Source organism: Falco biarmicus, chromosome 12, assembly GCF_023638135.1.
Source record: "Falco biarmicus isolate bFalBia1 chromosome 12, bFalBia1.pri, whole genome shotgun sequence".
NCBI lineage: Eukaryota > Metazoa > Chordata > Aves > Falconiformes > Falconidae > Falco > Falco biarmicus.
The window spans coordinates 19,035,701-19,057,111 of record NC_079299.1 but is presented as its reverse complement, the minus strand read 5'-3'; the positions used below and the strand labels follow the sequence as shown (position 1 = coordinate 19,057,111).

Sequence of the window (21,411 nt, the reverse complement as noted above, 5' to 3'; positions counted from 1 at the left end):
CATGGGTCTCAGAACAGTTCTCTTCCATCCTCATTAAACAAACTTTATGACAGTGGCTCCACACACTAAAGTATCATTTATGTAAGCTACTCGTGTTTTTGTGTAGTTAGGTGTATTGCTGCCCTTCCAGCTTTCATTGAGGGGTTTGGGGTATTTTTTTCTCCTTTATATATTCCATTGTTATTACCGTGCTTTCTTTTTCACCCATACTCACTCCAGTGTGAACTGGATTCCTAATCAACAAGTCCTCATCAATTTACTTTTTTTTTTTTTTTTTAAAAGGCCGGGCAACCAAAATTGCTTTTGAATCAAAAGCTTATGAGAAGTTTTCCAGTTGATTCACACTTAGTCTTTTCTCCTCTTTTATTTTTGAAAACACTCCGCTCTGGCCAAATATGTGTTTACCCTGGGTTTGTGACTTTTAAACTTCATCCAAATGTCTGTAAAGAAAAATGTCAATGCAAAGCCCTGCTCTTTTCCATCTGAAATGCTGAATGGGTACAGATAAAGACATTTCTTTGCTGTTATTAACATGATCTTCATATTTTTTCCAGTTTCATTTACGTTAAACAGCTTTTCTTTCTTATTCATTTTTTTAATGACAAAGGGTCTCTTCTCCTCTCTCAAGCCCATTGTATAACTTCTGGTTGCTATGAGGGAAAGCAGATTTGTTCAGTGTACAGAATGCTGGCCCAAGAATCCTTACACTTGTCTTTTGACCTTGCTCCAATCTTACTGTGTAATATTGACCTTTTGATTCAGTATATCTGGTGTTTTGTTGGAGTATGGAATATATTGTGAAATAGTTGGCATCTGTCACCCAGTAGCACTGTAAGGCTTCTTTGGTGGTTACCAAGTGCTTTCAAACTACTGAGTTATAAGTTGTTAGAAGGTATAATGTGTCATTGAAACAAGCTGTTACTACTAATGGCAAATTGTGTCTGTGCATGAAGAGAGGAGAACTGGCCCTCATGTTTTAACCTTGGCAGTTCTTTCAGTAAGACTCCAGACTAGATTTATAAAGGTATTTAAGCATTATTCTAGTTAATGTTTCAAGACCTAAAAGATTTATATTTTGGAGACTGAATTTATTCTTTTCAGAAAAGACCTAGAACTCTTAGTCTCCCAACATCTGCTGATTTAAAATATGCAAAGAAATGCTGAAATACCTTTGAGCCATCTGGGCCTGTATTACTTGCTAAGCATTTTATTCTCTTCAAAAACAGTGTGTGTCTAAATTCAGCTGCCTTGTTAAACTTGATATCTTTCTCTGTGACTAATTTTTGGCATGTTTCCTTCTTCGTTATTTGCGGCTGCTGCCTGTATAGGACCTGCTAACTAACCCCTCCTCCTGTAAGCAGGTGAGTACCATTGTCTACCTCCTGGTCCTCTTGCAGTGTGTGGGAAGGTGAAGTCCGGCACCATGCTATTATGGGGTCATGACTCACCTCATGCTACTCTTTCATATGCCTTTGCACCTCTGCTTTTTGGATAGGGAAGGTGGTACAAAAAATTCTTTTTGTTGTATTAGCTCTGTGATAAGAAGTAGTTCCTGTTGTTTCACTTAGCTATAACCTCTCTGTGGTTTCTGCTGGTGTCTGTAATCCCCTTTTTGATGAACCTGAGGAAAAAGACCAAGGACAAAGCAGAATGTGAACTTGAACTCTTCCTTAACTAAAGGAATAGTCTCTCCAGCGGAGGAAAAAAAGGGGCTCTCAGGGAGCCTTCACTCCCACTGGTCCCGTCTGTGATCCATCTGCTTTGGACAGTACTGAAGTCTCCAGATGTATTCACTAGCCACAGACTTTCTGATAAAGAAAAAGTTTCTTTCTGTAGAACTAGAAGGTACTTTGGTTGGGCAAAAACATTTGTGACAGCTAAGGAGCAGAAGGCTTAGACTGGAGGAAAGCCTGTTTCATTTCAGACATCTGAAGCCCTCAGAAAGTTCAGTGAAAGACTAAAAAGGTGTTTAGATGAAGTAGAGATATCAGACTGTCCACGTGTCTTCAATATGGTTACCGCTCAATTTATACATCACCTTAAAATTCTTGGCCACACTTTTGGGAAGAGCAATGGTCTCAGAAAGAGGGTTGTTCAGGTGTCATCACAAGTGCCTCTTTGGAAAGTTTAGTTAGGACCTCTGCTGCTGGGTGAGGCTGATACATGGCTCTGGGTCATTTACCGACTTTCATCATGGCAGCACATACCATGAAACAATTAAATATGGAAGAAATATTTCCCTGAAGTACTGATAATTCCTAGAACCGGGGGTATTTGAAAGAGGACAGCAATATGATGAACACATTCCATATGGCTAGTCATTCCAGCACTGAAATTTTAGTTGATTTTTGAAATTGAAATTAAAATCTCAGACCTGAAATACTCTTTGAAGTACATAACATAAAGTTATCTCAGATGGAAAGTTGGTAAAAAATGATGGGAATAAACCTTAGGGATCTTGTCTGTCAGGTTGACAGCAGCTCCAGCTATTCTTGCTTTGTGTGCTTGGCCTGTCTCACAAAAGCAAGTCACTACTGCCCCCTTGCTCCTCTTCTGCTGTGTCTAAGAAAATGCAGATAGTCCATATGCAATCTGTTTTCTTTCAGTTAAGCTTGCAATCTGGCTTGAGTAAAACCTGAGGCTTCATCTGCTTTTGCTTACACACAACTCCAAGTATCTATAAATAACTCTTGCCTCAATACGAGTTGAAGAAAATATATTTTTAGATGAGAGTAGCCCACTCCTTATGACCAAGGAACGGGCCACGTCTGAACAGTTTGAGTTATTCATCTGTGCTGAACCTTGTGGGTTGGGAAACTGGAAATGGCACGGAGACTGTTATACCAATTCCTGCTGCATGGCTTTAGGGGAATCCATGTAAAACCCCACCCTACATATGCATCCAAACCCTGAAACAATTTGGTTTTTCCCTTGGGATAGGTGCTGGTTAACACTAACTATGTCTGCAGACATTAGCTAATGAGGGACAGTGAAGCTTTTAAACCAACAGCACAGACCAACAAGTACCTTTCTTACCTTCAACAGCTACCTCCCAGTTCCCCTGTCTTCCCACAAACTGAGGAAACTCAGGAAAACTTTGACATCTCTAATGCCAGATTATACCAGGGGTGCCCTGATTTTTGGTATTGTTAGTTACGTTCTCAGAAATAAGAAACTTACACGATGCCCAATTTTTTCCTTTTTTTGGAAAAACACTTTTTGATGTATCGAGTAACATTGCAATTTTTTTCTGCCAAGCTAGACACTTTGGGCACATCCAGCAGAACTATTGTGTGCGTGTGGGCAGCTGGTGTATTGTACCTGCTTATAAATGCCCCATTGTATTGGTGGTGGATCACTGCAGCAAATTTGGACATGGTTGTATAAATCCTTTGTATATGCAGGAGCAACACAGGGTCATTGTAGCTGATTGTACCAAGAACTCAAATGACAACTAGCAATATGAATCTATGGGTTACATTTAACTCTCAAATAATTGGATGTCAAAATTTCTTGCACTGGGTTAGTCATGCTGATATAAGTAAACCTTGAGCTGCAGAACCCTGAGTCCTAGGAGTGAATCCTGGGAAGCATCACTGTATGCTTGCCATGATTGTATAGCTTTCCCTGGGTATCTGCTGTTGACCACACTCAGGGGCAGGATACTGGGGGAGATGGACCTTTTGATCTGACTCAGCATGCTTGCTGTTATGTCCCAAGAAAGAAGTCATGTTGCTAATTTGATGGGTGCATTCAAAGCTAGATTATAATGATAGATCTCAAAATCACAAGGCATGGTATATGGTTATCATAGAAACACATTTTTGAAGAGGTTCCTGCAGCAGTTAGCTGGGAAAATAAAACCTGGCCTGTTTCCAATTCCCTTTTCTCTGTTGGTAACTAGACCACTATTATCCAGGATTAACACCTTTTATCATTACTTCTACTTCCCTTTAAGGAATGGTGCCAAAAGATATTCAGTAACTACAGAAAGCCACTCTCTGGAAGTGAAAAAATCTGATGCCTCTGGTGTGTAGGCAGGACAAGAAGACAGTGACTTTTGGATGGTCAGACTGGGTTTGCAAATAGTTTCTCTCCATAGTTGTGCTATGACAAACATTTGGGGCAGGGATTTTCCAGGTGATGAGTTTGCCAATGGGATATACAGAGAACTTTGAAAAAGGGTGTTTTCTGTATGATTAAATGTATTAATTAATTTTAAAAAGAGAGACTAGTTCAGATGTAGATGTTGACCATTTCGTAAGATAAATGCTATCTTGCCTATTGTTTGCATTTCTTGTATAATATGGATTGAACTAGTGCCATGGCAGCCTTAAGAGATGACGGAAGGATTTGTGCTGTGTGTGCTACAGCCTCTCAAGAATGCTATGTAACCCCTGCAGAGGGCATCTACTGAAGGATATACTGTGGCACCAGTGGGCTTTACCATAATGTGCCCAATTTTCATGCCAGTTTTGTACATTAACATAATGACATAACTGTTGGTAGAGTGAGTTCTGTGTCTAGTAATGAATTCTGTTTGTCTAGTAACCCAGGATCTACCTACATGTTTTCTGCCCTTCTAGCCTCCTTTTCTCACCATGTGGGTGGATTTTCCCAGGTTGGGATAGGTTTTGTTCATTACACTCACTAAGTCTATCAGTCTTGGAAGCATAATACTGATTGTTTTCCCTCCCTTTTGAATTATATGCAGAAAGAGATGGGTTCAACAGAAGACCTTTACCTCTCCACACGGAAGGTGAAAGAGCTCTCTGTGATTGATGGCCGGAGGGCCCAGAATTGTGTCATTCTCCTTTCCAAGTAAGTGTGCTAAGCCTTAGCTCACTGGGTATGCCATGGTCATTGTAGAGGCAAAAGGGGATGGAATTAAACAAATGGACATGTTTCTTTTCCCGACTAGACCTGCAGTCTAATACCTCAGAGCTTCAGTGAAACCTCTCCTGCAGTGTCATAAGAGCACGTCTCTCTGAAGAGTTAGCTCACTTAATAAACACATGCAGACAAGCATTTTGTGCATTAAACAGACACAAGAATTACTCTGAAGACTCATCACCAGAAAACTATCAGTACTCATAGGTAGATGAAGGCAGCTCTTTGGCAGTGCTTGCACTTTGCTCTAAGTGATGTGTCCCCCATGCTCTCTGTATGTCACTTTTCTCTCCTCTGTATGTTTATTTCTAAATGTTGCTTTGAATATCTCCTTGGAATACAGCAGAGTTAAGAATAATGTTCATCTGTGTCATTTTTCACTGTTGGTGAGAAGAGTGGTAAATATAAGAAGACATATTAAAGAATTAGGTCTTGTATTGGTAAATCAGGTTTTGGAAGCCAGAAGTTGCCTTTGTGTGCTCCTGCAAAGGCTGATGCCTTCAAATGCTGTGACATCAGGGCCCTCTATACGCTCTTCATGTCTTTCTACCAACATGAGTACTAGGCTGGATGTCTGTCACTGAATATCAAGTTTATGCAGACACTGATCCACCTGAGAAAGGTGCCTTTCATACCAGAGGAGTGACAGCAGGGCTGGGTACAGAACCTGGGAAACCTGTGGCAGCACTGAGCAATAAACTGTTTAATTGATCAGTAGAAAATGCAGGTTCATATGGATGTGTTTGTCTGTCTGTTGTAGCAGGCAAAACAGTTAAAAGCAAAGTTGCAGCCAGATCACCGGGACCGGAGTGAGTTCTTTCCATCGCTTAGTGAAGCCCATGGAGGCTCTCATTATCTCTCATTATGCTACTTCTGTGGCATTAGCCTGCATGTCATCAGGACCCCCACCATCCAAACCAGCAATGAGGGCAGGCTTACATTTCTCTCTTTGCAGCAGTTGCCAATGCATGTCTTTGCTGGTGTTGGCAGCTGACTGCAGGCTGGGGCAGAGGGATGGGGAGGCATAGGGGCAACACGATTTTCATGCTGTTTGACAGACCTGCAAAGTTGTGTGTGGGGGTTGAGATTAACTCATGTAAGTAGGTGGAACATCTCCTAGAAGTAGTAATATATTGCATGCAGGTGGCTGGGCTGAAGAGGATCCAGGAAGGTGATCCATGACTTGGTATGACACTAGATATTTATTTGTCACAATCTGCTATCTCCAATAAAAAAGCAGTGTGGATGGCAACAGTACGTTTTTCACCATTCACCTCTTCTGTTGTGCAAGTCTGGCTCACTCTTACCTGAGAGGAATCCTCTCTGAATGGTGAGAGAGAAAGGATGGTCTCTGTGGTTTGTCTTCCCTTCTGCTGCCTCCAGCAAAGTGCTATTGAAGCACGAACCTTGCACTTCAGGGTACATAGTGTGTGTTCACTCCAGGTGTGCCATGTCCACTTCAAGCTGCTAGTTCTCTCTGACTAGAGGTGAAAAGCTGTGTTTTGTGACTGTCAACTTCTCCACTAGGAAATATCCTGTTCTTATTATTAGCAGGCCTAACTTGGATGATAGAGATTTGGAGACTGAGCTTGCTGTCCCTAAGGAGCCTGCCAGCTTGCATTGTGCCCTGTTAACTCTGCTGTGCTGTGGGAAACACCAGTCACCAAGGCTACCACTGGCTTAGGTCATTTAACGTTTGTAACAGATAGTGTTATACCTAGGATATCAGAATATCTTACAGCCTGGCCCATGCTTGCTATTTGTCTCCAAACTTCCCTTTTAAATGCAACTAGAAAAGCAAAAAATCTTTGGGAACTAAAATGGCACCTCTACGTTCATGCCTTTTTCTGCTCTTCGTGCTTATATGGTTCTGTTATTAAAGAGAGCAATCAGTAGGACTGGCTGCAGACAAGAATTGAAAGGGGTTTGTGACCCCTTTGCAGTTTTTTTCATTACCTCACTTATTCCTCCTTTAGGGTAAACCCTGAAGGAGAGGCACTCCCAGCCAGATCATCGTGGCTTCTGCCATGCCCTTGCGGCTCCTACAGCGCACCTTACGCATATGTGGGTGTGCACACATGTGCAGTGAGAGGGGATTGAAAACTGGTGACAAAGAGAGTTTATGCAACCCTGAGCTGCAGCTCCAGCTTTCAGGTTGCCACAGTATCTGCCAACAGCTGTTTCCAATTGACTCTTACTGTGCATATATCCCTGTAGTTTATTCCCCTTTTGTTTACACTAAACTGTCGTGTCCTTTAAAGTAAAATAGCTGCATGGGTTGGGTTTTCTTTCCTTCCACTACTCAAATGTTTTTGTTTTACTAACACTGTGTTAGAAGGGGTCAGGCAGAGCTCGTATTTCATATGGTCCAACAAGCCAAAACCCAGCTAGAGTGAGAAATAGGTGTCTCTTGCTTTCTTTTGCAGAGAGACTGGAGCATGGTAGACTGGAAAGAGATGAAAATTGAATTACTAGTTGATTTTGCTGACAGTTAACAGATTTGTAAGCCTTCCTCCCCATTCTCATCTCGATTTTCATAAAAAGAGCTCTGTTTCAACTACTTGATAGCAACATCTTTCAGTTTTCCTGCAGTGGAAGGATGTAATTGTCCTTGTTTAATGGAGCCTGATGGATCCAAAACGAAGCTCTGTCCCATAGGCCAACTGTAAAGATTTGAACAGGCGCAAGATGAGTTATTTTGCAGTATTTCCAGTAGGCCATAATTCAACCAGAACATGGAACCATCTGCCTGTGGTGAGTCCAGGTGCCCACCGGCTTCAAATCTGACTTTCTTAATGGTGTTTCCAACTTAGTTATTTCTGTCACACTGGAAATCTGCTATCCCTCGTGAATTTCCTGATGTCTTCAGTTTCCACCAGGCTGGAGATTTAGTGTCAGACTTGTGTGGTCTGGAAGAGTCATCCCAGATCACTGTGTTTCCCTGCTTTCACCTAGCAGCTGGAATTTTTCTGACCTCACTCACCAGTATGGCTTCTCCCTGCCTCCATTACTTAAGTAACGGGTAGTATTTTTGTTGTGCCATATCTTTAAATATTCTTGCAGAACACTAAATGGTCCTTGCCAAACATGCCTAAGATATGCATTGCTTACTGTCTTGCTCTGTGAAATGTTCTGGAGAGGTCCAGTTCCATAAGACACATTACTCAGAAGAAGGCTGAATGTATAATTTTGGAACTTTTTACATGAATTCCAGCAAAATCATTATGTCAGTGTTCTTCTGAGATGTGTTTGTTATTCCTGTGGCCCAGCCAGTCAGCAGTAACCCTCTCAAGAGGCTGGAAACAGTAGGAATGCTAGCAAAATGCCATAAAACCAATAGTAGCAAAAGGCAGAATATGACTACACAAAAATAGTTTTAAATGGGAATATGACAGTAGATCGATATTAGCAGGCAGGTTTACCAAATTTTTGTGGCTTTCATGATTGTCAGTTCAATCATATATCAATAAGGGAGAAGAAAAGGGACTTGTGTAGCATTTCCAACCAGAACGCTAAAAAGACTGAGTGTTTTTCTCACATAACTGCCCTCTCAATGCTTCTAAACCCTTTCAGCTCAGACATTAAGAAGACAAGCTATTCAGCCGATGTCAGTCTCAGTGTACTGCCTCTACTCTGCCCACAGTCCCCATGTGCATTTCTGCCATGTGACAATACAGTTCGTGCTTATTTCAAGGTAGATTCCAAGCAGCATGATATTCTGGGGTACAGATCATATTTTGATACAGAAACAGTTCATTCAAATTAGGAGTTCGGTTTTGCAGTGTGCTATCTTGAAAAACAGTAGGCAATAAACACTGCCTCCTCGGTTCCTGGAGAGATACTCTATTTTTAAGTTAAGGTCCACAATCAATGGTTTTACCTGCTATTCCAAGTATGAAAAACCCCAAGGTTAAACTGAACATGTCAGTCGGTGCCATCTGCCTTAGATCACAGCTAGGCAGGGCTGTGATAAAAGATGAACTACTGCCTCATCAATACATCACTGTAATTTGAGGATTCTCAAGTTTGGTCCTGCTTTGCTCTTCTTGGCTTAGAAAGATGGCCATCCCCATATCCTTCTTGGCAGGAAACAGAGAATTTGGATGCAAAGTGGCTTGGTTACTCATGAGCTTTTGCTGAAGGAGGAAAAGAAAAGAGAAGCCTGTTTCTGTATGCACTTAGTAGAATACTTTCACAGTGAAGTGCTGAAAAGGCACTGGTAGATTTGTACTAACATGTTGATACAATGGTATAAGATGTACCTGGTAAAATGTCCCAGCTGTTGTCCCCAGAAGAAGGTACTGTCTTCTTCACAGCTGGCAGCTGAGATTAAGAGGATATGGAAAGAGTGGCAGCATCTTCCTGTCTTCGGAGTGCACATGCAGTTAGACAAGACTGACTCCAGAATGCTTCTTCTGAGAGCGGGGAAATATTTCTTTTTCCTGCCTTTATAGGGTAGTGACAATGAGCATTCCCAAAACACAGATATTTAACAGCCTGCAGCTTGACAGTTGTACAGAGCCTTAGGAGAGCTCAGGAATTCGAGAAGGCTTATGTCCCAGTCACAAAGCTTGGGAGTGGATTGATTAGATGCCTGTCTGAAATGAGTTGTGGAGATGGAGAATTCTGCAGTCAGTAAAAGCTAAGATTTGGGTGAGCTATACAAAGCAGCCTTAGGATGCAGCTAAGTATCAGCCAATACCTCTCACTGCCACAGCTACTACTGTTGGCATTGTTTGGAAGCACTGTGGTTCAGTTAACTTTGAAGTAGAAAATGGCCTTGATGCATGATAATCAGTCCCTTTCTCCAAGGCAAAAGGGTGAGTAGGACTGTGATCCCTGTGGTACAGGAACTTAATGTAGCTGTAACAAAACTCCAAGCTCTCCGGTAGTAAGGCAATCACGCTTCTTTCTCAAAAGCTAAGCAAGATCCAAGGAACAAGCATGTGAAGTAACTCACTTTTTCCTGTAATGGGAGTGAGGGTTAATGAGCAACAAGTATTCTGCTTTAATCCACGGGAGGGAGGAATGAAGGGGGGAGGTTACTGCGAGTTAAATCAATGGGTATATTTAAGGAGGAAAAATGAGCGAGCGCTGGATGTCTGTAAGGGAAGTTGATGTAAAACTGCAACATGTCTCCCAGGCATGTTCAGAGTCAGGCTGCTGGCTTTCTCCAAGAGGGCGAAACAATAAACCACTTGATGTCTGCAAGTGAAGCTGGTGTTAAATCAGCCGAGGTGTCCTGCAGAGATTAGTGATGAATTACTCTGCAGAGTCAATAGAGATTATTTATGAAGCCGAAGGGGATAGAGGGAGGCAGGCTAAGTACCATATCACAAGTTATTTGGTACTTGTTGAGCTTTAACATTGCTTGAAGATGACTCAAGCATTTGGACTTCCATATGCTGCCACCAGATGTATGGGTGAGGGAAGGAGGAGGGAGTATTCTCAGTAAAGATCCTTTCCCTTCCTCCTCTGACCAGTGTCAGGCTGCTGTTGAACAAAACCAGTCAATATCTGTGTTATGAATGAATGTGCTGCAGCTGAGAAATGGCCACCATGTTTTCCTCTGGTCACATTTACTTCCTGAGTTCTGATGCCAGGATCCATGATTTGGTGAAGCGTGAGGCAGAGGGAATACAGCTTGAACTGTATGCTGTTCCGAATTGATTTGTCTCCAGCAGCTGGAGGAAGAGTGCCTGGATCTGTAAATTTTGTAAGAAAGTCAAGACTTTCCAATAGATACTGAAATGTCATTTCTGTAGTGTAAATTTTCGAGCCATAATTCCACTTTATTTTGCTGTCTGTCTCATATGAGTTTTAGGCTCTGAGGGATGCCTCTATTCAGTCCTAAATGGAAAGATTTTATGCATCTGCTTTAGGTTCCTCTTTAATCAGTTCACCTGTTTCTGTTTAAAAGCAGCACAGCTGTTTCACATTACTGCTGGCCATCTTTAAGATCTACTGCATGGCTGAGCATGAGTTTTGAAAATAGAAGAAGAAACACATGATTAACAATACTTTGGCTATTTATTCTGCCAGTTTTTAACTGGGAAGATCCCTGTTTTGTGCTGTTGGTGCTTACAGCTCTTGAAATGCATCCTGCCCCCGAAGAGAAACAAGCCCACTTTGGAAGAGTAAGATTGTTTTGCCATAAATCCTTCTGTACTTGTAATTGGATTGGTAATAATCTAGGATGCACACCTGCAGGCACCACGACCCTGTTAGTAAGTGACTAAGTCAAACTGCTCCTCAGCAGGGGGCTGGCAAGCTTTCTGCTTCTCTCTACTGTGGGCTAAACCATCCAAGCCAGATGGTTTTATGCTGATGGCAGGGCACAGAATCATCCAAGAAATCAAAGTGTTTGTATAACTGTCTGTCTCTGGGGCTCTCAATTATTTTTGAACAGAACACGTTTTCCAGTGTGTTTAATGCTGATGAATGGCAGCAAACAGAGAAGCTTGGAGTCTCGGTCTCCTGGACAGAACAGCAAGACCAGCAGTAACATGTAGTACACCTTCTGTTGTGTTGACATATGACAAACCTGTCTATTTGGTCCTGTTTACTGCACCCCCAAACACACACAGAGGTACTTGCACTGTGTAATGGTGTGGGAAGTGTAGTAATTGCTTGAGTTATTTGCATGGAAAAAATGTGAAACTCACCCTCATTCTTTTTATCTTCAGTGAAAGCAGCAACAAAAAAAGCCCACCCTGGTGTTCATGGGTTAGCTTCTTGCATGCCGTCTGACAGACTGTGCCTGTGTTACAGACACAGCTATCTGCAGACTCCAGGTTCTGACAAATATAAAGGTGCTCTCTAAAGGATAAATAAGCAACAAAATGTAGTATTTTAAAAACTGCAGGCCCCAAATTGTCTGGGCATGTGTATATGTGTCTGCTAGGAGCCAGGACCACATCCACCAATATGCTTCTCAGCCCTCATGTGGTCACAGGGTTTGATCAGTTAAGGGTCACAGAGCCACGGACTTTACAATTCATGATTATTAAAGCCAGAAGAAACCCTTTAGTTTTTCTGAATGGGACTGTAGAGCTTTATGCAGAACCCCATGTATTGAGGTTTCTTGTTTTGATCATGAGTCAAACTGATGATCTAAAGTAAAAAGTTTCCAGCCTTTTCATTGTAAAACTTTTAATCCTTATATCTCATCCAAGCGTGGCCCAATTATGTAGCTTTTTTGGAAATTCAGTAGCTTTATCTTACTTAACTGGTACCAGTTTTGCCTCCTTTTCAAAAGGAGACACAATGACCAGCTAGGAAGAATGAGAGCAATTAGTTTAGAGGTATAATATTTAAAAGCTTTTGGATGTCTGCTGATTCATATTTTAGTTTCCAGCTGTTGGTTATATTGGGCAATATTAAAATGTTTTAAGTGTCTTAGATTTAGTAGTATTTCCTGTCTGTAAAAATAAACCCCTTTCTTTTGCTTTTACCTAGTTCCAAAAATATGATTCTATCCAAATGGCAATAGCAATGTGAAATTTCAACATGGAATTTCTTAGCACTGAAGACAAAAACATTCTGCCTCATGCATCAGCCTGTATCTCATTTATATTTGCATTTTTTCTCTCTGCTGTTAATTAGTTATATTGATTGTAGAAGGTCCATGGAGACTACAGACTTCACTCCTCAAATATTTCTTTTCACACTTTCTTGTTTCAGTCCCAAAATTGAGGTTTTCTTGTGGATGGCCTTCACTTCATGCCTTCACTTTATGGTTCATTTGATCCTCCCCTACTCTTCTGAAATGACTGATGAGGTTGTCATGGATTGGAGGTGGTGGGGTAGAATTTGTTACTTGTGCATTTCTTTGTTGACATCTGCGCTTAGAACCACCAAATTAATTTAATATAATCTCTCAAACAACCTCTCAGTAATCACATATATTGATGCCTCCTGGTCTGCCCTGGATTTCAAGTGGAGACCTTGAAAGGGTGGGTTTTTTAATTGATTCTGTGTTTTGTTGTAACTGATGACCCCTACTCATTGCACATGATGGACAGGAGTTGGTGGGAAGGAGATTGTAATTTGAATACCTCAGATAATGTTAATAAGCTCTTGTTTTCAGAGCTTGTTTCAACATGGATACATAGATGCTGTCAATTCCTTCTTCAGCTGTGACTGCTGACAGAGTGAACATACCTAGCACAGCCAGTCTTCTTACATGAAACCCTGTCCTCAGATCTGTAAGGGGAAGATCAGTCCCATTACTTCTTACTCTGGGAGATGCTTTAATATTCACAAGGTGGGGTGTTACATGGGCTCACAGTCACAAGTCACATGGATTTGAGGGGTTTTACTGTAGCAAAAGAATTTGATGAGGAAGGTATCTGATATGGGAGAAGCTGGAAACACTTTTGATCTATGAAGGCCCGATTGTTCCTGATCATCATCTAATTTTTGATGCGTGTTTGATTAACTGAAGAGGATAAAAATATATGATCTATGAAATATCTGCCTTTGGAACAGATTTGTTCATCTTACTGAATACTCTAGAATAGCAGCTTCATGGGAGAGCTCCCCGTGGTTCTTTTGTGGGTTTTAATGCAGCTTTTCAAGCTTCCTACTTTCTGAATTGTCAGAGTCGCTTAAGCTTTGCACTAATGGTACAACGTTGATACTGTTGAAAGGCTGAAGTTGTCTAATGAAGAAATCAGACAAGCAATCTTGAAGATGGATGAACAAGAAGACTTAGCGAAAGATATGCTTGAGCAGGTGAGAAAGATTACAATCAGATATATCTTATTCTTAAGTCCTTCACTGCCTGTTTTTTCACCTAAAGTAAGTGGATATATGTACTGACTCTGCTGGTATGTGTGCAGATCTAACTTGGCACTGTCATGTCAGTGGAGTTGTACATAGGAGCATGAGAAAAGTGGTTTTCCCTGGGATATCAGATATACCTCCCTTGTGCAACTCTATTTGTATCAGGTTGATTTCATAACAGTTTTCTCTTTGTGATGCAACATATGCGTGATTACAGTTGGTATGAGGTTTCCTTTCAGATCCTCTCTCCTCACCTGTGACTTTCCCATATTTTTTCCCATCTCTTCTTTATACTGCTGATTATCTTGTTGGTTCTTTTCTTTTCTCTTTTCTTTTTCTTAATCTCCCTTCTCTGTCTGCAGCTTTTCCATTGGGAAATGCCATGAACTAGAACACGCAGGTCAGCAGTTAGAGCTGGGACTAGAAGGGATCTCACATTCTAATGAGAATGGTTAGAAAGGGCGTCAGGGACTTCTGTCGCTTGAAGTTGGTTCACTGTGTAGCTTGTGAGAAAAACAAAAAACCCCACAACTAAACTGAAATTGCCCAATTTCCCCCATTAACAGAGGGTGAAAGATAATGCTTTGACCAAAGATGTATATGATAAATTTCCTTAGAAGTGTGCAAAATATTGTAATTCTGAACTGCCTGACAAATGCGATTCCTTCTTTGTGTGCAGTCACAGTATTTTATCATGTACAAAAAGCTTTTCCATTTTGGAAATTTATAGCCTACTTGTCATGTTATCTGAATGCTCACAGCTGCTCTAGAAGTCACTGCAAGCTTCTGATCCTCCACACCTTTGAATATCACATTTTTGGGGAGTGGGATAAAATATTAAAAAGTGATAGAAAGCAAAGTGCTTGATATGCCTTGTGAGCAGTTTTTGTGGGTGTGCGCTGAGGCTGTGTGCATGGCAATATTTATAACTATACTAAAGCACAACTACCCCCAGATATGTCAAAAATCTGTCAGAGTATGAGCTTTTAAGGTCAGCAAATGAATAGCAGCCAGTGTCAGACACATATCCAGTTGCTCGGTTATTGTTTATTGTTTCGGCAGAGTAGGGCAGACCCAAGAGAGAGATAGATGAGGCTTTGTGTGTACTCTAGGATAGGCACGATGGGTACTTCACACTGAGTGGGACACATCCTGCTCTTGTTTGCACCAATCTAAACTCCAAGTAATGCTGTGGGAATCAAAGTTCTCTCTGTACTTCCCCTTGGGTAAGTTGCAGTAGCACTTGGCCTTTAGGATTTAGAAATGGAAAATTCCCCATAGAATTAAAAATTAATCTAAATGGGGTCAGTGAAGGATAAAGACAGAACAGCAAGCAAAGGTTTAAAACAGGTCAGTTTTGTAGCCACAGCTGCACTTTTTTGAAGTTATGGTCACACAGCTGAGTCAATGTAATGCTTCCCCATGGTAGCAGGGAAATGAGGGCCCTCTCTCTCTCTCTCCATCAGGGTTTGTTTGTGCCTCTCTGTCCCTCTCTCCTTTTCCCTGGATCTCTCATCTCAGCATTTGGTTTGTGTCTGTCACTCTAGCTGCTGAAGTTTGTTCCTGAAAAGAGCGATACCGACCTGCTGGAGGAGCATAAACACGAAATTGAGCGGATGGCCCGGGCGGATCGTTTCCTCTTTGAAATGAGCAGGTCTGTTTGATACATTATAGGAAAGTGCATGGAGGGCTTCTTGGAAGGAGCTGTAATGGTTATTGAAAATGGATCATCTGGCACTGAGGGGGAATGTGCAAGAGATTGTGTGCCAACATTATAACCTGCATTTGCCAAAAGCCCACAAATTTTACAAAAATTTCCGTTCATTACACAAACTTTTTATTGATGATAAGCACACTCCATGCTGTCATTAAGGACCAGTCCCCTGATGACAAGCAGAAATCTAGCTCCTCTGCCTGAACATGTTCACAAAAAGTAGTTCAGATCTAACTGTCAGATGTAGTGTAGCCAGGAGTCAGGATTTCATATAGATCCCTTTTTCCATTCAGCTATCCCATCTTCTCATCCTCTGACCTTTCTTGTTCCAGCTTTGCTACACCCCTGATCAGGTTTAACATCTTGTTCTTCTAATTGAAATGCAGCTGACATCTCCCATAACTCTCATACTTTGAGAGTAATGGGAATTCTTCCAGCTCCTTTTCAGTTATGATCAAAACATGCCTTGAGGTCCTTCACTTTAATAACAAGGTTGATTATGTAGTGTTAGAAATTTGAACTGTGTCCGTAATCCCATGCCTTGTGGGTCTCAACATCCAACCATTAGGCAGCATACCAGCCCTGGGCTTCAAAATACAGTTCCAGTTCAGTGTTGGTTTTCCTCTACCCTTCATGCAGGATTGACCACTATCAGCAGCGGCTGCAAGCATTATTCTTTAAGAAGAAGTTTCCAGAGAGACTGGCAGAAGCAAAACCAAAAGTGGAAGGTATGCTTAAAGCTTTTGCTAAGACTTGGGTAGAGGGGCAGGGAAGATCAAGAGCGGTCTTCAAAGGAGGTGCTGTTACATGTGTGCTGCCGTTGTAGAGCCAGTGAGCCCAAGGTATGTCATGTGCTAAGAAACAAATTCTTTCTGACACTCTTTTTGCAACCATTGACTTAATAAAGTCAGTTTCATGATTGTTATACTGTAGATATGACCTGACAGATGTGACAGTGTGCTACCAGGCTGTGCTGAGCTGCCAAAAGCTTTCATATCCTTTCTGTGCAGGTCAGCCTTCCCTTCTCCCCCTCAAGTCCTTGCACCTTCCCTCTCCATGGGGCAGTTAGAATAGATGCCTCAGAATGGGGGTATTCTGGGAATGTGTAACTTACAAGGAGGGGGGGTACATGGCTTCTGTGCCACATGCATGGTTATAGCAGAGGAGAGGTGAGTGTATTCTACTCTGCATTTTCAGATGAGCTCAAGCCTTCCCCCTGCTCTCACTGGCTATGTTTTTAGAGTGGGATGTCTGAGATAACAGCCTTGCTCCTGGCTTCAGAGGACCATGCCACAGGCTAGATGTAGTGCATCTTCCTTCCAGTTGTCCTGGTTCTGGCAGGAGGGTGTGGGAAGGACAGTACACACACAGATGGTGTTACAGCATTTGCTAGGCAGTAGTCAGGTGGGCATTTCAGGGTACTTCAAATTATGGGCCCAAGCATGTTAAAAACAGCCACTGTGCAATAACTTGTTCATTTTTTTCTCTCTTTTCAAGCCATCCTTCTGGCATCTAAAGAACTCATCCGAAGCAAGCGTTTGAGGCAACTCCTGGAAGTGGTTCTGGCCTTTGGGAATTATATGAACAAGGGCCAAAGGGGAAGTGCTTATGGCTTCAAAGTCTCCAGCCTGAACAAAATTGCAGACACCAAATCCAGCATAGACAGGTAGGCTAGAAGGCCATAAATTAGTTACTGCGCCGCTGCATCTCTTATCATAGTAATGAAAGTGGGGTTTGTTTGTTTTTAGCTCTGTAGACCTTTTAAATAATGTCTTGATTTGACATTTACGTAGTGCTTTTCACTCTAAAAGATCCTGCAGCAGTTAAGACTGGCTATTGACACAGCACTCAGATTCTGCTGTTTCTTTGGATAATGCACATCTGTTGTTGGATTATGTTTCTGCAACACTATGCAAAGATGACAAAACATAGTATTTTACAAATAACTGAAATAAATTTGGGGGGGGGAAGGATTTCTCTGGAATGTGCCCTTTATACTGAAGTTTTATGGCCATGGTTTTGCAAAAAAGAAAACACAAAAAACTCCGACCACAGTTTTATGTCTCCTGTGAAACATGGCATATGTTTCTGATGCAGGACTGTCATAACTGGCTCACTACCTACACCAGTAATGGAACCACAAGGCATAGCTTAGAGAGACTGAGCCTGGTTGTATCTAGAGCAGTTAAAGGGAAATAGTTGGGTTTGGGAAGGTGGACCTTACTATTAATGGACGTGGGTCGTGGGTCTTCATAGTGCTTCCCTATGTTTTGCCCCACATCCCCATACTGGTTCTCGAAATTAATCCAGCTGAGACTGGGGAGAGAACACCACTTTTGGGCTCCAGCAGCACTAAGGTTTTCCTTGGAGATCTCCTGTACTGGTTCTTATTAACTTGCACCTTCCTTACTTGTGAAACCTGCTGAGACCGTAGTTGTGGTGAAATGACTTCAGGCTGCGACAGAATAAATAGTGGCAGTAAGAAGCTATAGGAAATTCATCCCTACCTAATAGAGTTTGAACTAACAGAGTTCTGTTTTGACTACCACAATGTCCTTTCCGTATTCCAAGGCTAACACTTGTGTAGCTATGTTGAACATTTCTTTGCCTTAATGTAGCTTGGCTTGATTTTCCATATATTAAATGTCCTGTGCAGATTCTGTTCTCTCACCAGTTCCCAGCTCCCAGGCTCTAGTCTGTGTGAAGCAGTGGCCATCTGCTGTCTAGCCTGTCAGTTAACCACACAACACCCACATCAAGTAGCTGTTACGGCTGGCTGGTCTCTCTACATGCAAAATTCACTGATGCAAAATTCATCATTTACTTTACAAATTTTCTTAAATCTTCTCCTGCATCTCTTACATCTCATTTCTACCCACTCCTAATTGAATTGCCATTGCTTTCGTAGTAGTGAGCCTCACCACTACTCATAAGCATAGCTGTTTAGCTGTTCCATTACTGTAGGAGTTTTCTTTGCAGCTTCTTCAATCTTCAAGAACCTTTTCCTCTTTTTAATTAACTCTTAGGTTTTTTCCACATTATTTCCGAGAACAACTCACCTTTCCTTTGCGAGTTAATGTCACTTTAGTACTATTATTTTTTTATTCTCTGAAATACCTGGGGACAAACAGTACACTGTTACACAGTTTTCTTTTCTGTTATACCATCTACACAGATAGATGGAAGCATGCTGGGTGCTTCTAGAATAAATCAAGGCACAATATATTGCTTGAGGAAGGATGGTTCATAAAGGGCTAATTCATTTCAGTCTGTGATACTTTTCTTTCAACAACAGAGCTGCTAACTGCTGATATATTGTTTATTTTGTTCATTTAAGCATACTTCCTACCCAAGTATTTTTTACTCATTTGTCACAATCCTCTCACCATTCATTTCCTTCTATCCAGCATCTTCCTTGTCACCTTGCACCTTGTCATCTCTCTCTCTCTTTTTTTTTTTTCGCCCCCACAGGAACATTACACTGTTGCACTACTTAATTATGATCTTTGAAAAGAATTATCCAGATATCCTAGATATTCAGTCTGAGTTGCAGCATCTTCCAGAAGCAGCAAAAGTCAAGTAAGTCCAGTTCTATTGCTTGTTCTCAGAGCTGGAGTTCCCAGTGATTTTTTTTTATAATGATCATCAGTTTTTTCACCGCTATCTTCTAAACTCGTGGCCAGCCTTACAGCTGAAATGCCTTTGCGCACATCTTTGATGTTTCTTGGATGTACATCAACAGAGAACTTTGGTCCAAAAACATTTGTAGATAGCTAAATTGACAGCTTTGCTCAGATATGCCTGTATCTATTTTATTTCTGAATCAGACATTGTAACTAGACTGGCTGTTGTTTGTAATTTGCTCACCATATTCTAGAGTGGTTCATCTAATTCACATGCTATTTTTTCTGGATAATTGAAGGTTTGTTTTTAAGGCAGCGTCAGTTAGGCAAGAGGCTGTAGTAAGCCCTTTCAGGAAGATCATTCAAACTTTTGCATAAATCAGTCTTGCACAGAAATGTGGAAAGCATCATACTTTCTGCACAAATTCAATGATTTTTTTTTCCTCATTTCTGTAGGTGTTTGTGGAAAGTTAATACACAAGCCATCCGCCAAATACCATCATTTTTTTTTGCCTTCCAAAGCACTGGTCAAAAATACCTTTGCATATTACTTGCCCAGCCATGATTTTTTGTATAGGGAACTACTCCAGCTAATGAAAGTCACATGAAAAATAAATGTAGGTTCACACTTGCAGGCATTTATTAAGGCTTTAGTGGTGTTTTTGAGATGTAAACTACTACTAATTAAATACTTGGAGGAGATGCCTGCTGACTCACAGATAGGTACTAACTAGTTACCTGGAAATGAAAAGTAGTTTTTTTTCATACAAGTCCTAGAAAAAAGACTCTTGTTTGTATGCGGTGAGCAGAAATTCAGTACAAGACTTGTGTCTAGTGAAGTGTGTATTAAACTAACAGTAGAGTTATATCCTCAGTTACAATGTAAGTTTGTAAGGACTACCATACCATATGGTAGAAATGCAGATGGACAGAACAATGTTTGGACTGTGAAGAAGGCAAAAATCACATGTAAATGTACCGCTAATGGGATTTAGTAGTTCAGTGGCTCAAGAATCATATGCAAAGAAAATCCGAGACCCCAGTAATGTGTATGCTAAAGCTGGCGTCCTTGCTTCTGTGTCAACTGATTATTGCAAGCTGGCCATGTGGCATACTCTCCTTGCTGGAGGGTCAGGCTCAGCTCACAGGGCAGATGTTCTGGGGGCAACCCCCCTCTTCTTCCTAGGAAAATCCCGATCTTCAGTGTGACCACAGGCAAGCAGGGTCTGCTTTATCTGACATCTCATACAAAAAGCAGCACAGATCATTAACAGACCCCTTACCCCTAATTTCTAATCATCTGGCATGGCTGGTGCCAGAGGCCAGATACCAGACTTGATGGGCCAATGGCCTGTTTTGCTGCACAGTTCCTGTATTCCTGTGTAACACTGCTCTTTTTGTTTTATCTGCTCTGTGTCTGTCTCCTGTGCAGCCTCGTAGAGCTGGAGAAGGAAGTCAACAACATAAAGACCGGATTGAAAGCTGTTGAAGCTGTAAGTATCTGAAGGTTTCCAAAGCGCCATACTTAAAATACCTCGCTCAGAATCAGGGGCACTATATATTTTATGATAAGAGAAAGTGGGCTTTCTTTTTCTGTTCCTTTCCATTCCATTCCAGAATGCATTAACCAAGAAAAAACAAATAAAAACTTCTCATGTCGAGCTCCTGCTGATGATCTTAGCAGACTTAAGCCTAATGAATAGCTTGTTTGATCTCAGCCTGGAAAGTAAAAGGACAGTTTGACAAATGGCGTGGACTGCAAGAAGAAATAAAATTCTTGCTCTTTCTTACTGAGGGATGGCTGGCTGCTGAGCAAGTATTTCACATGGCTATTGGACTAGTAGTAAACAAGTAGTACACTGCTATATGCAACTCTAATCTATCCTAAGCACTCCTTGGGAAGGCAAAGATATACTAGTTGAAGATGAGGGAGCTGAGCTGACAAGCAAAGCAACAATGATATTTTTCCCTGCTATTAATGAAAGCCTTTTAAGCTGGGCTTAGGTTGCTTGTGTTCAGTTTGTACTTATGTAGTGCAGAGCCTTCCAGCTCAACAGAGAAAAGTACAAATGGTGCGTTGATGCAGTTCTGTGCACTGAATTGTAAGAGTTAAAGATGAAAGGTGGGCCTAAATGCTCACTGGAGTCGCAAGTTTGTGTGTCAGCTGTGGTTCCCCTACCTGGAAGCCTCCTTCAGTTAACGTGTTGGGTTTGTTCCTGGGGAAGGACTTCAGCCTTCCTGAGGTGGGAGAGCACAGAGAGGGACACTGTGTTCAGCGGCAGGCAGTAAGAACTCTCATATTTGCCTCTTGCTCATGCCATTGACAGATGTGTGTGGCTTTGAACAACCCCATGTGTTTCCCTCCTCTCTGTGAGACTGCAGCTGCAAGTACCTACC

At 41.6% G+C, this 21,411-nt stretch overlaps 1 protein-coding gene across 4 annotated transcripts in view; it reads left to right on the top strand.

The window, feature by feature from the left end:
* The window catches only part of DAAM2 (dishevelled associated activator of morphogenesis 2), a 206,381-nt gene that overhangs the window by 164,646 nt on the left and 20,324 nt on the right, over positions 1–21,411 (top strand). For 3 of the 4 annotated variants that reach the window (XM_056357500.1, XM_056357499.1, XM_056357497.1), the window contains 8 exons: positions 1,329–1,361; positions 4,715–4,821; positions 13,542–13,626; positions 15,225–15,331; positions 16,031–16,119; positions 16,889–17,057; positions 18,863–18,970; positions 20,447–20,507. In XM_056357500.1, the coding sequence (XP_056213475.1) occupies positions 1,329–1,361; positions 4,715–4,821; positions 13,542–13,626; positions 15,225–15,331; positions 16,031–16,119; positions 16,889–17,057; positions 18,863–18,970; positions 20,447–20,507 (759 nt within the window). The remainder of the gene's footprint in view (positions 1–1,328; positions 1,362–4,714; positions 4,822–13,541; positions 13,627–15,224; positions 15,332–16,030; positions 16,120–16,888; positions 17,058–18,862; positions 18,971–20,446; positions 20,508–21,411) is intronic. The other variant, XM_056357498.1, reaches the window with a different exon arrangement.